At 46.6% G+C, this 15,990-nt stretch overlaps 1 protein-coding gene across 1 annotated transcript in view; it reads right to left on the bottom strand.

Moving 5' to 3' along the window:
• NUP42 (nucleoporin 42) overlaps positions 1 to 15,736 on the bottom strand; it is a 119,034-nt gene extending 103,298 nt beyond the window's left edge. Inside the window, exons 1-2 of the mRNA XM_063921718.1 lie at positions 15,376 to 15,736; positions 13,426 to 13,657 (exon numbers count right to left, since the gene is read on the bottom strand). Coding sequence (XP_063777788.1) covers positions 13,426 to 13,657; positions 15,376 to 15,508 — 365 coding nt within the window. The 5' untranslated portion in view covers positions 15,509 to 15,736. The remainder of the gene's footprint in view (positions 1 to 13,425; positions 13,658 to 15,375) is intronic.
• Positions 15,737 to 15,990: the final 254 nt, after the last annotated feature.

Here is a 15,990-nt window from a genome sequence, read left to right as displayed (position 1 = left end):
TGGTGACCGTGGTCACTATATGCATAGATTGGAAGAAGGCGGCACTCAGTCAGACTATCAATGAAAAATGTGGGTCATTTATTTAGACCAAATGGGCCTTTTTTGGTCTAAATAAATGACCCACATTTTTCATTGATAGTCTGACTGAGTGCCGCCTTCTTCCAATCTATGTGTATATATATATATATATATATATATATATATATATATATATATATATACACACACACACACACACACACACACACACACACACATAGATATATATATATATATATATATATACACACACACACACATATACATTATATATATATACATACATATATATATATATATATACACATACATACATACATACATACATATATACACACACACATATATATATATATATATATGTGTGTGTATATATATGTGTGTGTGTGTATATATATGTATGTATGTATGTATGTGTATATATGTATGTATGTGTGTGTATATATATATATATATATATATATATATATATATATATATATACACACACACACACACACACACACACACACATATATATATATATATATATATACACATATATCTGTCCCTGAAGACGGGGCTTGTTCCCCGAAACGCCGTAGGACGTAATTAAACGCTGTTTCTTCATCTACGTCTGACTGCTGAGTGCCGCTGATTTTGCAACTTATTATATATACACACACACACATATATATATATATATATATATATATATATATATATATATATATATATATATATATATATATATATATATATATATAAGATTTTACTTACCGATAAATCTATTTCTCGTAGTCCGTAGTGGATGCTGGGACTCCGTAAGGACCATGGGGAATAGCGGCTCCGCAGGAGACAGGGCACAAAATAAAAGCTTAAGGATCAGGTGGTGTGCACTGGCTCCTCCCCCTATGACCCTCCTCCAAGCCTCAGTTAGGATACTGTGCCCGGACGAGCGTACATAATAAGGAAGGATATTGAATCCCGGGTAAGACTCATACCAGCCACACCAATCACACCGTACAACTTGTGATCTGAACCCAGTTAACAGTATGATAAACGCAAGGGAGCCTCTGAAAAGATGGCTCACAACAATAATAACCCGAATTTTTGTAACAATAACTATATACAAGTATTGCAGACAATCCGCACTAGGGATGGGCGCCCAGCATCCACTACGGACTACGAGAAATAGATTTATCGGTAAGTAAAATCTTATTTTCTCTGACGTCCTAGTGGATGCTGGGACTCCGTAAGGACCATGGGGATTATACCAAAGCTCCCAAACGGGCGGGAGAGTGCGGATGACTCTGCAGCACCGAATGAGAGAACTCCAGGTCCTCCTCAGCCAGGGTATCAAATTTGTAGAATTTAGCAAACGTGTTTGCCCCTGACCAAGTAGCTGCTCGGCAAAGTTGTAAAGCCGAGACCCCTCGGGCAGCCGCCCAAGATGAGCCCACTTTCCTTGTGGAATGGGCTTTTACTGATTTTGGCTGTGGCAATCCTGCCACAGAATGTGCAAGCTGAATTGTACTACAAATCCAACGAGCAATCGTCTGCTTAGAAGCAGGAGCACCCAGCTTGTTGGGTGCATACAGGATAAACAGCGAGTCAGATTTTCTGACTCCAGCCGTCCTGGAAACATATATTTTCAAGGCCCTGACAACGTCAAGCAACTTAGAGTCCTCTAAGTCCCTGGTAGCCGCAGGTACCACAATAGGTTGGTTCATGTGAAATGCAGAAACCACCTTAGGTAGAAATTGAGGACGAGTCCTCAATTCCGCCCTGTCAGAATGAAAAATTAAGTAAGGGCTTTTATATGATAAAGCCGCCAATTCTGACACACGCCTGGCTGAAGCCAAGGCTAACAGCATCGACACCTTCCATGTGAGATATTTTAAGTCCACAGTGGAAAGTGGTTCAACCAATGTGACTTTAGAAAACTCAACACCACATTGAGATCCCAAGGTGCCACTGGAGGCACAAAAGGAGGCTGTATGTGCAGCACCCCTTTTACAAATGTCTGAACTTCAGGTACTGAAGCCAGTTCTTTCTGGAAGAAAATCGACAGGGCCGAAATTTGAACCTTAATGGACCCTAATTTTAGGCCCATAGACAGTCCTGTTTGCAGGAAATGAAGGAAACGACCCAGTTGAAATTCCTCTGTAGGGGCCCTCTTGGCCTCACACCACGCAACATATTTACGCCAAATGCGGTGATAATGTTTTGCGGTTACGTCCTTCCTGGCTTTGACCAGAGTAGGAATGACTTCTTCTGGAATGCCTTTTTCCCTCAGGATCCGGCGTTCAACCGCCATGCCGTCAAACGCAGCCGCGGTAAGTCTTGGAACAGACAAGGCCCCTGCAGTAGCAGGTCCTTTCTTAGAGGTAGAGGCCACGGTTCGTCCGTGAGCATCTCTTGAAGTTCCGGGTACCAAGTCCTTCTTGGCCAATCCGGAACCACGAGTATAGTTCTTACTCATCTCCTTCTTATGATTCTCAGTACTTTTGGTATGAGAGGCAGAGGAGGGAACACATACACTGACTGGTACACCCACGGCGTTACCAGAGCGTCCACTGCTATTGCCTGAGGGTCCCTTGACCTGGCGCAATATCTGTCCAGTTTTTTGTTTAGACGTGACGCCATCATGTCCACCTTTGGTTTTTCCCAACGGTTTACAATCAGGTGGAAGACTTCTGGGTGAAGTCCCCACTCTCCCGGGTGAAGGTCGTGTCTGCTGAGGAAGTCTGCTTCCCAGTTGTCCACTCCCGGAATGAACACTGCTGACAGTGCTATCACATGATTTTCCGCCCAGCGAAGAATCCTTGCAGCTTCTGCCATTGCCCTCCTGCTTCTCGTGCCGCCCTGTCTGTTTACGTGGGCGACTGACGTGATGTTGTCCGATTGGATCAACACCGCCTGACCCTGAAGCAGAGGTTTTGCTTGACTTAGGGCATTGTAAATGGCCCTTAGTTCCAGAATGTTTATATGAAGAGATGTTTCCATGCTTGACCACAAGCCCTGGAAATTTTTTCCCTGTGTGACTGCTCCCCAGCCTCTCAGGCTGGCATCCGTGGTTACCAGGATCCAATCCTGAATGCCAAATCTGCGGCCCTCTAGTAGATGAGCACTCTGCAGCCACCACAGGAGAGACACCCTTGTCCTTGGCGACAGGGTTATCCGCTGATGCATCTGCAGATGCGATCCGGACCATTTGTCCAGTAGATCCCACTGAAACGTTCTTGCATGGAATCTTCCGAATGGAATCGCTTCGTAAGAAGCCACAATTTTTCCCAGGACCCTCGTGCACTGATGCACTGAGACCTGGCCTGGTTTTAGGAGGTTCCTGACTAGCTCAGATAACTCCCTGGCCTTCTCCTCCGGGAGAAACACCTTCTTCTGGACTGTGTCCAGAATCATTCCTAGGAACAGTAGACGTGTCGTTGGAATCAGCTGCGATTTTGGAATATTTAGAATCCACCCGTGCTGACGTAACACTACCTGAGATAGTGCTACTCCGACTTCTAACTGTTCCCTGGATCTTGCCCTTATCAGGAGATCGTCCAAGTAAGGGATAATTAAAATGCCTTTTCTTCGTAGAAGAATCATCATTTCGGCCATTACCTTGGTAAAGACCCGAGGTGCCATGGACAATCCAAACGGCAGCGTCTGAAACTGATAATGACAGTTTTGTACTACAAACCTGAGGTACCCTTGGTGAGAAGGGTATATTGGGACGTGGAGATAAGCATCTTTGATGTCCAGAGACACCATATAGTCCCCTTCTTCCAGGTTCGCTATCACTGCTCTGAGTGACTCCATCTTGAATTTGAACCTTTTTATGTAAGTGTTCAAGGATTTCAGATTTAAAATTGGTCTCACCGAGCCGTCCGGCTTCGGTACCACAAACAGCGTGGAATAATACCCCTTTCCTTGTTGCAGGAGGGGTACCTTGATTATCACCTGCTGGGAATACAGCTTGTGAATGGCTTCCAAAACTGCCTCCCTGTCGGAGGGAGACTTTGGTAAAGCAGACTTCAGGAAGCGACGAGGGGGAAACGCCTCGAATTCCAGTTTGTACCCCTGCGATACTACCTGTAGAATCCAGGGATCCACTTGCGAGTGAGCCCACTGCGCGTTGAAATTCTTGAGACGGGCCCCCACCATATCTGAGTCTGCTTGTAAAGCCCCAGCGTCATGCTGAAGACTTGGCAGAAGCAGGGGAGGGCTTCTGCTCCTGGGAAGCAGCTGCATGGTGCAGTCTTTTTCCTCTTCCTCTGCCCCGGGGCAGAAAAGAGTGGCCTTTTGCTCACTTGTACTTATGGGAACGAAAGGACTGAGTTTGAAAAGACGGTGTCTTTTTCTGCTGATGTGAAGTGACCTGGGGTAAAAAGGTGGATTTTCCAGCCGTTGCCACCAGGTCCGATAGACCAGCCCCAAATAACTCCTCCTCTTTATACGGCAATACTTCCATGTGCCGTTTGGAATCCGCATCCCCTGACCACTGTCGCGTCCATAACGCTCTTCTAGCAGAGATGGACATAGCACTTACTCTTGATGCCAGGGTGCAAATATCCCTCTGTGCATCACGCATATATAGTAATGCATCCTTTAAATGTTCTATAGTTAACAAAATATTGTCCCTATCCAGGGTATCAATATTCTCAGTCAGGGAATCCGACCATGCGACTCCAGCACTGCACATCCAGGCTGAGGCGATTGCTGGTCGCAGTATAACACCAGTATGTGTGTATATACTTTTTAGGATATTTTCCAGCCTTCTATCAGCTGGTTCTTTGAGGGTGGCCGTATCAGGAGACGGTAACGCTACTTGTTTAGATAAACGTGTGAGCGCCTTATCTACCCTAGGGGGTGTTTCCCAACGCGCCCTAACCTCTGGCGGGAAGGGATATAATGCTAATAATTTTTTAGAAATTAGCAGTTTTTTATCGGGGGAAACCCACGCTTTTTCACACACCTCATTTATTTCCTCTGACTCAGGAAAAACTATTGGTAGTTTTTTCACACCCCACATAATACCCTTCTTTGTGGTACTTGTAGTGTCAGAAAGGTTCAATGCCTCTTTCATTGCCGTGATCATGTAACGTGTGGCCCTACTGGACATTACGTTTGTCTCGTCACCGTCGACACTAGACTCAGTATCTGTGTCAGGGTCTGTGTCGACCCACTGAGGTAACGGGCGTTTTAGCGCCCCTGACGGTGTCTGAGACGCCTGGACAGGCACTAATTGATTTGCCGGCTGTCTCATGTCGTCAACAGTTTTTTGCAAATTGCTGACATTATCACTTAATTGTTTAAATACAATCATCCAGTCAGGTGTCGACTCCCTAGGGGGTGACATCACCAACACAGGCAACTGCTCCGCCTCCACATCATTTTCCTCCTCATACATGTCGACACACGCGTACCGACACACAGCACACACACCGGGAATGCTCTGATAGAGGACAGGACCCCACTTAGCCCTTTGGAGAGACAGAGGGAGAGTCTGCCAGCACACACCCAGCGCTATATATATATATACAGGGATAACCTTATATAAGTGTTATTCCCTTATAGCTGCTGTTATTATCGTTATTTGCTGCCAAAAATGCCCCCCCTTCTCTTTTTTACCCTGATTCTGAAGCAGGACTGCAGGGGAGAGTCAGGGAGCCGTCCTTCCAGCGGAGCTGTGAGGGAAAATGGCGCTTGTGTGCTGAGGAGATAGGCTCCGCCCCTTCACGACGTCCTTATCTCCCGCTTTTTTGTGTAAAAATGGCAGGGGTTAAAATACATCCATATAGCCCAGGAGCTATATGTGATGTATTCTTTTTGCCACCTAAGGTATATACTGTTATATTGCGTCTCAGGGCGCTCCCCCCCCAGCGCCCTGCACCCTCAGTGACCGGAGTGTGAAGTGTGCTGAGAGCAATGGCGCACAGCTGCGGTGCTGTGCGCTACCTTAGACTGAAGACAGGATGTCTTCTGCCGCCGATTTCACCGGACCTCTTCGTCTCTTCTGGCTCTGTAAGGGGGACGGCGGCGCGGCTCCGGTGACCCATCCAGGCTGAACCTGTGATCGTCCCTCTGGAGCTAATGTCCAGTAGCCTAAGAAACCCGATCCACTCTGCACTCAGGTGAGTCCGTTTCTTCTCCCCTTAGTCCCACGATGCAGTGAGCCTGTTGCCAGCAGGACTCACTGAAAATAAAAAAAACCTAAACTAAACTTTTATTCTAAGCAGCTCAGGAGAGCCACCTAGATTGCACCCTTCTCGGCCGGGCACAAAAATCTAACTGAGGCTTGGAGGAGGGTCATAGGGGGAGGAGCCAGTGCACACCACCTGATCCTAAAGCTTTTACTTTTGTGCCCTGTCTCCTGTGGAGCCGCTATTCCCCATGGTCCTTACGGAGTCCCAGCATCCACTAGGACGTCAGAGAAATATATATATATATATATATACACATACATATATACACATACATATATACATATATATACATACATATATATACATATATATACATACATATATATACATATATATATACATACATACATATACATACATATATATACATACATACATATACAGGTTGAGTATCCCTTATCCAAAATGCTTGGGACCAGAGTTATTTTGGATATCGGATTTTTCCGTATTTTGGAATAATTACATACCATAATGAGATATCATGGTGATGGGACCTAAATCTAAGCACAGAATGCATTTATGTTTCATATACACCTTATACACACAGCCTGAAGGTCATTTTAGCCAATATTTTTTATAACTTTGTGCATTAAACAAAGTGTGTCTACATTCACACAATTCATTTATGTTTCATATACACCTTATACACACAGCCTAAAGGTCATTTAATACAATATTTTTAATAACTTTGTGTATTAAACAAAGTTTGTGTACATTGAGCCATCAAAAAACAAAGGTTTCACTATCTCACTCTCACTCAAAAAAGTCCGTATTTCGGAATATTCCGTATTTCGGAATATTTGGATATGGGATACTCAACCTGTACATACATACATATATATACATACATACATATACATACATACATACATACATACATACATATATATATATATATCCTGCGCCTAAATTTAGTGCCCCCCCTCTCTTTTTTACCCTTCTGTAGCTTGTAGACTGCAGGGGAGAGCCAGGGAGCTTCCTTCCAGCGGAGCTGTGAGGGAAAAATGGCGCCAGTGTGCTGAGGGAGATGGCCCCGCCCCTTTTTCGGCGGACTTCTCCCGCGTTTTTGAAACTCTGGCAGGGGTATTAATTTACACCTATATAGCCTCTGGGACTATATATGGTGTATATTTGCCAGCCAAGGTGTGTAATATTGCCCTCAGGGCGCCCCCCCCCCCCCCCCCCAGCGCCCTGCACCCATCAGTGACCGGAGTGTGAGGTGTACATGAGGAGCAATGGCGCACAGCTGCAGTGCTGTGCGCTACCTTGGTGAAGACCGAAGTCTTCTGCCGCCGATTTTCCGGACCTCTTCATGCTTCTGGCTCTGTAAGGGGGACGGCGGCGCGGCTCCGGGAACGAACATCAAGGACGGGTCCTGCGGTCGATCCCTCTGGAGCTAATGGTGTCCAGTAGCCTAAGAAGCCCAAACTACCACCTGTTAGGTAGGTTCGCTTCTTCTCCCCTTAGTCCCTCGCTGCAGTGAGTCTGTTGCCAGCAGATCTCACTGTAAAATAAAAAACCTAAATTACTTTCTTTCTAGGAGCTCAGGAGAGCCCCTAATGTGCATCCAGCTCAGCCGGGCACAAGATTCTAACTGAAGTCTGGAGGAGGGTCATAGTGGGAGGAGCCAGTGCACACCAGTAGTCTAAAGCTTTCTTTATAGTTGTGCCCAGTCTCCTGCAGAGCCGCTATTCCCCATGGTCCTTACGGAGTCCCAGCATCCACTTAGGACGTCAGAGAAAGTTATATTTTAATTTATTCTTTGTGCACCTTACCAGTACAACCCCATTCTCTTTTTCCTATATTAAGTGTTGCTATTTGGTTGTCTTAGGTAGCACCCCCAAGATTGATGTACATTAAACCTTAAAGTATGTGTTGGGGTTATCATGAGTGATTTATCTCACTTTACTATTTCCTAATATGTAATTTGAGAGTGCAGATCTTTTTTCCAGTTCTTGTTGTCGGCCCTCAGCTTCCTCGCCAGTAGTCTACCAGCCCTGTTGCCATAGACATAAAATTTTTGGTTCAGTCTATGTAGGTTGCGTTGGACCTCCGCTAGATAGAAAACATTTACCGCCTCCCTTGCTTCTTTCAATGACTTAAGGAGAGCTTTATCGTGTGGATGTGCCTTGGGAGAACTCTCCAGGGAAGCGACTGTGAGCTCAGCTTGTTCAAATTTCTTACGATATGCCCTTTTAAGCTTAGCCGCAGTTTGAATCGCCGTCCCTCGTGTTTCTGCTTTGAGGGCGCACCAGAATGTGAAGATAGATGTCTCCTGAGGAGAGTTCTCATAGAGATAATAATCCAAGGTGGTTTGGATCGCCTGCGTGGTCTCTGGCTGAAGGAGACTGAGTTTACCTAAGCGCCAGGGGGCCGGGGTAACCTTTCTACTATTTATGTCCCATTCGATGTATAGTGGGGAGTGATCCGACCAGGACATGGGTAGAATGGAGATTTTACGGATGGACTGTAGAGTCCACTTGTCTGCTAATGCTAGATCTATTCTAGAATAGGATTCATGCACCGGGGAGAAGAACGTGTAATCTCTGTCCATTGGATGTTTGACGCGCCAGAGGTCTAAAAGATCATATTCCGCCAGTAGCTGGCTAAAGCCCTTGGCATTCCTATGGAGCTGACTGGAGATCGAGGGCCGCTTGCTAGAGTTATCAACTAAAGGGTCCAGGGTCAAGTTAAAGTCCCCCATTAGGAGTAAAGCACCCTTAGCCAATTGTTGCACCTTAGCGCAGAGTTTCCTGCAAAATGCTAGTTGCTTGGTGTTAGGAGCGTAGCAGGAAACTAATGTCACCTCTTTATTTTCAAGAGTACCAACCAGAATTAGAATTCTCCCCTCAGAGTCGCAGTATTGTGAAGTGAGGGAAAACTCGCAGTGTTGAGATATCAAGATTGCCACCCCCGCCTTCTTTGCTGGCCCGTTGGCCAGATAGCAGTGGGGGAATCTCCCATTAGTAAACCTTGGAGGGGCTGATTCAATAAAGTGAGTCTCTTGGACGGCTATGATTTGAGCTTTAAGTTTATGGAAATAATTAAGTGCTAATCTCCTCTTGTGTGGGGAATTAAGACCCTTTGCATTTATAGAAACAATGTTAACCATATTGTAAAACTGTCGGGGATTGCATAACTATCGACAACCAACTGGCAAGTAGAAAGTGTGTGTAACATTTCCGGACAAAAAGAGAGGAAAAAGGAAAGAAAGGACAAAAAAAGATGAAGGATAACAGAAAGAAGAAACAGAACAATAACCCCTCGCGGGGGCACATTTGGACGCCTAACCATGGTGACTCAGAGTTAAACTGTGGGGGGTAGTGGTCAATCTACCCTCACCCGAACCAAAATTAAACAGAATGTAGTTCCTCGGCTCTCCATCTCTGGTCCCCCGACAGCCACCGGGGATAAAGGAAACTCGGGTAGAGTTCCCAGCCGACAAAGAAATGCGGGCGGCAGTCGGGGCAGCAGAGACAGGCAGCAAACAGTAAATCAGCAGAGAGAGGGCATCACTGAAAAACAATCTAATAACACTCAGATATCACATAGACACCCTCATCAAACAATTGCCAAGGAACTGGTGCAACGTAAGAAATATGACACTATAAACCGATCAGGAGACATGAAATCAATGCAAGTGTAGTAAATCAAACAATACTCAAAGTTCTGCAGCCGAAGAGGCCCAGTCCCGCTGAAGGCCCCGCTCGGGCGAGGTGTGTGTAGAAGAGCTTGCAGAGTTCCATGATGCTAGGATCTTTTTACCCTCCTCGACATTCGTTATGACAACAGTAGAACCCTCTCGAGAAATTAGCAACTTAGTGGGATATCCCCATCTGTATAGAATGTTCTCTTTACGTAGCACTGATGTGATGGGGTAAAGAGAGCGCCGTTTCGCTAAAGTAGCAGGGGACAGGTCTCCGAAGATCTGGAGTGAGCCCAAAGCCTCCGATGCAGCATCCGAGGGTCTAGCAGCTTTCAAGATCGCCTCCTTCACACGGAAATAGTGTAACCTCATAAGGACATCCCGGGGGACACCATCAGGAGCGTTCCTGGCTTTACGGAGCCTATGGATACGGTCAAGTAGAAAGTCCACTGAACGGAACGAAGGAAGGAGTTTGCTGAAGAGGTCAACTGCAAAATCTTTTAAAGCGCCATTAGCGACAGCTTCCGGGACACCACGTAGCTTTATATTGTTACGTCTCGATCTGTCCTCAATATCCGAGAGTTTATCCCTGAGCGCCGTGACCTCATTTTGGAGTAGATCATGAGAAGAGATCAGGTCGTTGTGCGACGACACCACTTCACCCATTTTAATTTCTAGGTGATCGGTGCGGCCACCTATCTCGTCAATAGATCTCTGACATTCTTTCATAGTCGCTCTGAATTCTGCCGCGACCTCATCCTTAAATTGTGTTAGGAGATATTTCATAGCACCCACTGTAAGCGAGTCACAGTCATCGATGGAGCTGGGGTGTGCAGTGGCAGGAGCGGATATGTCTCTAGATGGCGAGGGCACAGGGACAGCAGGTTTAGAGGCACCACCCCGTGCATCTTTTGCTTTAGCGGCCTGAGGAGAAGGTTTAAAGAACGCCACCTGGGAGACAGTTTTAGCGGCCTTATATTTCTTGGGAGGCATGGCAGCGCTGAATGACAAAGGTAGAGGAACGGGAGGCACAAGGCTTCTGAGATATCAATCGAGGAGGGATCCACGCAAAAGTCAAGTTGTCATATCATATCATAGGAGCATTCGGGTGTAGGCAGAGTTATCTCAGAGCGATCACTTCATAATATCTTGGTTATTCAACCATGAGGACATCGCGGCCGATCGTCTCGGCAGGTGCCGGGATATCTGCGGTCCTACAAGTTCTGCAGAGCAATATGTATTATATATCCAGCACACTGTGAGAAATGTATGCTATTACATCCAGAGGCCACTAGATGGGGCAGTTGCAGTAGAAAATAATAGTGCCAAGTGTAAGGCTATTTCTCCCCACACAAAAATGCACCAATCTCACCCAGGGCAGGAGCAGGGAGGGGACAATGCAAGAGGGCCACCAAGCTTAAATAATCCCCAACCCAGAGACCCCCACAGCTGCAACTGCACCCTGCTACCTCAGTGCAAGCACACCAGAAGAGTTAAAGATGGCCGCCGAGTCTCACTGGCCGTCCGTTCCACCTCTGTCTCCCGCTGTCCTGCGTCCCTCCACCACAGTGGGGTGTCCGCTCCGGATGGGCCTCCCGGGTGGTCCGGAGTTGATATGTGGGGTCCGCGCCGCTCCCCGGCGCCGCGCTCCCGCCGTGGAGCTCAAGACGCGGGCGCCGGGAGTACGCGAGTCCCCGGCTTCGGCCTGTGTGGAGGCCGCAACCTGCAAGAGCGGTGAAAACTCACCCCCTGGATTTTCTCTCTGGGGGCTCCCTGTCCCTCCCTGTGTGTCCCCTGTGGTGTGTGCTGCGGAGCGCAGCACACACCACAGGGCACACACAGGGAGGGACAGGGAGCCCCCAGAGAGAAAATCCAGGGGGTGAGTGCCCTGAATTAATGCAGTTACGAGCACTGGAGAGAGGAGAGCAGCAGAGACACGTAGGCTAGGGATTGAGTACAGCGGCCGCAGCGGCTCCATTTAAAGTGTATCAAATGTCTTTTTTAAAGTGTTGCTTTTATTACGGATTGTAAATCAACGTTTACACATGGCAGTTAGGAGCCGATTGGCTAGTACTTTATCTCCATCCAAGGCTTAGTACATAGACCCCATAGGGGTATATGCAATTGCGGTCGAATTCCCGAAAATGTCGAAAAAAACATTTTCGCCCCCCAAAAAAATTCGACAATGCAATACAGTACTTTTCGTCAAAAAAACGGACTTTCCAAATTCGACTTTTTGAAATTCGACATTTGACAAATTCGACATTTCTGCAATGTTACAAATGCGGCATTTCGACAAAAGTATATTCAATTGAAGATTATAAATTCGACAACAGTGCTTTTAGACAGTAAATTCGTCATTTTCAATCCGCCACACTTTGCTGGCGGAATCTAATAAATGGACCTTCTGTGACAGGAGTCACGGGGGGTCTCTACATTCGGGGAAAGGGGTCCCATGTGTAAACATGGGACCCCTTTCAGTTCGTCTGGTTCGGGTAAATGCGTTTTTTTGTTTTGCCAAGTACGTGGATTATAATAAAAGAACTGGACACTGGATCAGGTATATAATTTTATTTTCAGGTACCCCGGACGTCGACATTGGAGACGTGGCCAGAGTCGGCGTGTCAACATAGGTAAGTATGTGTGTCGGCATGTGTGAAATAAAGTTGTATTTTCACGGTGTGCGTGTCCTGTTTTTATTTGGGTATTTTTTTTGCAGTAGAACTACAGGTACCAGCGGGCCCGTCCCCCCCCCCCCCCCCCGCATGCTGGTACTTGTGGTTCTCCAAGTACCGGCTTGCAGGGGAGGCTTGCTGGGACTTGTAGTTCTTCTGCAAAAAACAATATTCTTACATTTTCAACAAGGCTATCAGCCCCCCATCCGCAGCCCTTGGATGGGGGGGCAGCCTCGGGCTTCACCCCTGGCCCTTGGGTGGCTGGGGGACCCCTTGATTGAAGGGGTCCCCACTCCTCCAGGGTACCCCGGCCAGGGATGACTAGTTGGGTATTTAATGCCACGGCCGCAGGGCGCTGTATAAAAGTGACCCCCGTCTGTGGCATTATCTGTCCAGCTAGTGGAGCCCGGTGCTGGTACAAAAAATACGGGGGACCCCTACTCTTTTTGTCCCCCCTATTTTTTGCAACAGGACCAGGCGCAGAGCCCGGCTCTGGTTGTTAAAATACGGGGGATCCCCTGTCATTTTTTTCCCCGTATTTTGGCAACCAGGACCGGCTCAAAGAGCCCGAGGCTGGTTATGCTTAGGAGGGGGGACCCCACGCAAAAATTTTTGGGGTTTTTTAAACATTTTTAAAAATCTAATCAAAATCCGTCAAATCGGCCGTTTTTCGACAGCGGGACTGTCGAATTCGTTTTTTATTGAATATGTCGAATTCTGGCACCCACCTGCCGGAATTCGACGGTCGAATTGTGTCGAATTTAAAAACGGGCGAAAAAGTGCCGCAATTCGCCCGGAATTGCATATACCCCCTAGTCTTTAAATAGAAAGCTCAACATTTAGGAGAACCACATTTAAAGCTTGATATACTTACTAGAGGGTCAAATCTCTGTCGGTTTGCCTATCCTGGGCATAATCTTTGGTATGATCCTTGGGGGCCAGTGCAGAATAATGGTTCTGGGTTGAAAAGGATCCAGAAGAAGCACTGGGTTTAAGGTTTCTGTTTCTATCACCAGAAAATTGCCCAAATGACGTCTTGTCATTATCTCTGTTGGTCCATGTCGTAGACTTGGAGTAACCTGGTGAAGCCCATTTTGTTGAACCAGCTAAAAAACAAATGCATAATAAATTGTACATTTAAGAGCTTGTTAAATATACACATGATTACTAGAAAACGTGTGATGCAACATTTTTGCAGTCCAGGTATCATTCCATCGACAGAATCCTGAATTCAAGTTTTCAGTCCACAATTATTATTATTATTATTATTATTATTATTATTTACCTTATATAATAATAATAATAATAATAATAATAATAACCACCAAATTTAGAAAGGTTGTAAGCTGTCCATAGACTGTATATAGTCGTGCATACCAGCGGTCCAAACGACTGCTTTGAACAATGATTGTTTAGTTTATGGACCTGAACTGAAATTGTTCACAGCCTGGATACCAATGGAAAAAATGACCTGGATCGTTGGCTTTGGTTATTATAGTATGCAGTGTACAAAGGCAATCCCATTATTGGGCTGTCACTCTTCTCCTCAGCTGTGCACTTTGCGCTGATCATGCAGTGTATGGCCAGCTTAAACCACCATGGCCCATAAAACATTAACAGGTCTCAGAAGGGAGTAAATAAAACCTTTAATTTTCAAGTAATTATTGTGTAAGCAAGAACCTCGCAGAAAAATCAATGTTAAACAGCTCAGCTGATAGCACTGAAGGAAAAGAGGAAAAATTGTGTTCAATACATTCCTCACTCTTCTTAAACTCGATGACATTTTAGTTAAAATAATCTATATTTCAGCTTTGTTTAAACTCAACCCATATCCGCATTAGAAGTAGTTTCCCAATCACAGCTGAGATATCAAGAGTGGAGGACTATATGTAGAAGGTCACCTGACCACAGTTTTATAATGCAAAAGCTTTTATCTTGGCTTAAGACTTCTGGGGCCCGGTCAATAACCATTGAATTTGAGTGGTGTTTGCCCCAACACAGCACCTGTACCCCATCTGGTCTGCACATATACAGATCGGGTAAGCACTGCACAGACCGCCTTTAGGTAATGCTGGTCAGGGGATGACAGTGTCCCCCTCATTGCAAAGGGGACAATTAGTGGTGGTGCTCCCAAGGCTAGCAATAATATAATCCATCTCAGATCAATATTTTAGGGGATTGGTAAAAACCGGAAAACATTCCAGACCAGCTCCCAGCAGCAATCTCTGCCACCCTGGAACTTGTAGTGTGTGTCCCCGTCCTGAGTGGGGAGGGGGGGATTTGGTTCTGTGACAGGTGTCACAGTGGAGACGTAGAGGGAGAGCTTACAGCCTCCCCGTATGCTCCATGGATGTGGTAAAACTGGAAAGGTCTGGTCCATACGGAGAGGCTGTCACTCCCTCCGCCCCACTGACTGCCGTCACAGACATTCCACCTCCCCCCCAGATCGGACGGAACAGTTGAACACCCCCGGACAGGGACGTGCACTACAAGTTCCAGAGTGGCAGAATTTGCTGCAGGGTGCCGGTCCAGCCTGGCGTTCCAGGGTCCAATGCTTTCCAGTTTTTACCCAAAACCCAGTATTCTATACTGATGCACCAACCTTATAGCGAGAGATGATAGTATGCCTTCATTACACGCACACAAAGGACATAATAATAATAATAATAATAAAAATGACAGCTACATTTTAGGGAATTTATAAGCATAAATCTAACTGATTATAGAGCAGGGTGAGTGGGACCCCGGACATCTACAGCACACCCAGGCCAGCCACTAGTAGCAGGACACCTGGGAAACACTCCATTACACCAAGATTACTGACCTGGGGGGAGCTGCGGCGGAGGAGGCTGCTGGTACCGGCCCTGGCCATGGGGACGTCCGTCTCTCGGGTGCTCGTTCCAGCACCTCTCCCCATACCGGCAGCGACCCTGGAGGAAAAAGTGACATATCGCCATACTCAGTCCTGCGCTAGGGGCTCAGCAGACATGCCATGGGCGAAAGAGGTGACGTAGAAGCTTCGCGACGACCAGGCAACCGACATTTTTGGTTGGTCTAACGGCCGCAGTTAGTCACGTGATGTTGCGCACTTTTAGCCTGTCTGCCAGTCCGTGTCAGTGTTAGTAAACACCCAGTAGGTGGCGCGCTTTATCCCGTCCGTGTCAGTGTTAGTAAACACCCAGTAGGTGGCGCGCTTTAACCCGTCCGTGTCAGTGTTAGTAAATACCCAGTAGGTGGCGCGCTTTATCCCGTCCGTGTCAGTATTAGTAAACACCCAGTAGGTGGCGCGCTTTATCCCGTCCGTGTCAGTATTAGAAAACACCCAGTAGGAGCATACTTGCCTACCTGACCCTCTCCATGAGGGAGAAAATGCTCTGTTCCTGGACTTTCCTGGTAATGTATGATTGCCATCACCTGTGGTGAGCTAGTTAATTGATAA

Source organism: Pseudophryne corroboree, chromosome 5 (genome assembly GCF_028390025.1).
Source record: "Pseudophryne corroboree isolate aPseCor3 chromosome 5, aPseCor3.hap2, whole genome shotgun sequence".
Classification (NCBI taxonomy): domain Eukaryota; kingdom Metazoa; phylum Chordata; class Amphibia; order Anura; family Myobatrachidae; genus Pseudophryne; species Pseudophryne corroboree.
Note: the sequence above shows the minus strand (reverse complement) of the source record. Positions and strands in the feature narration are given on the sequence as shown.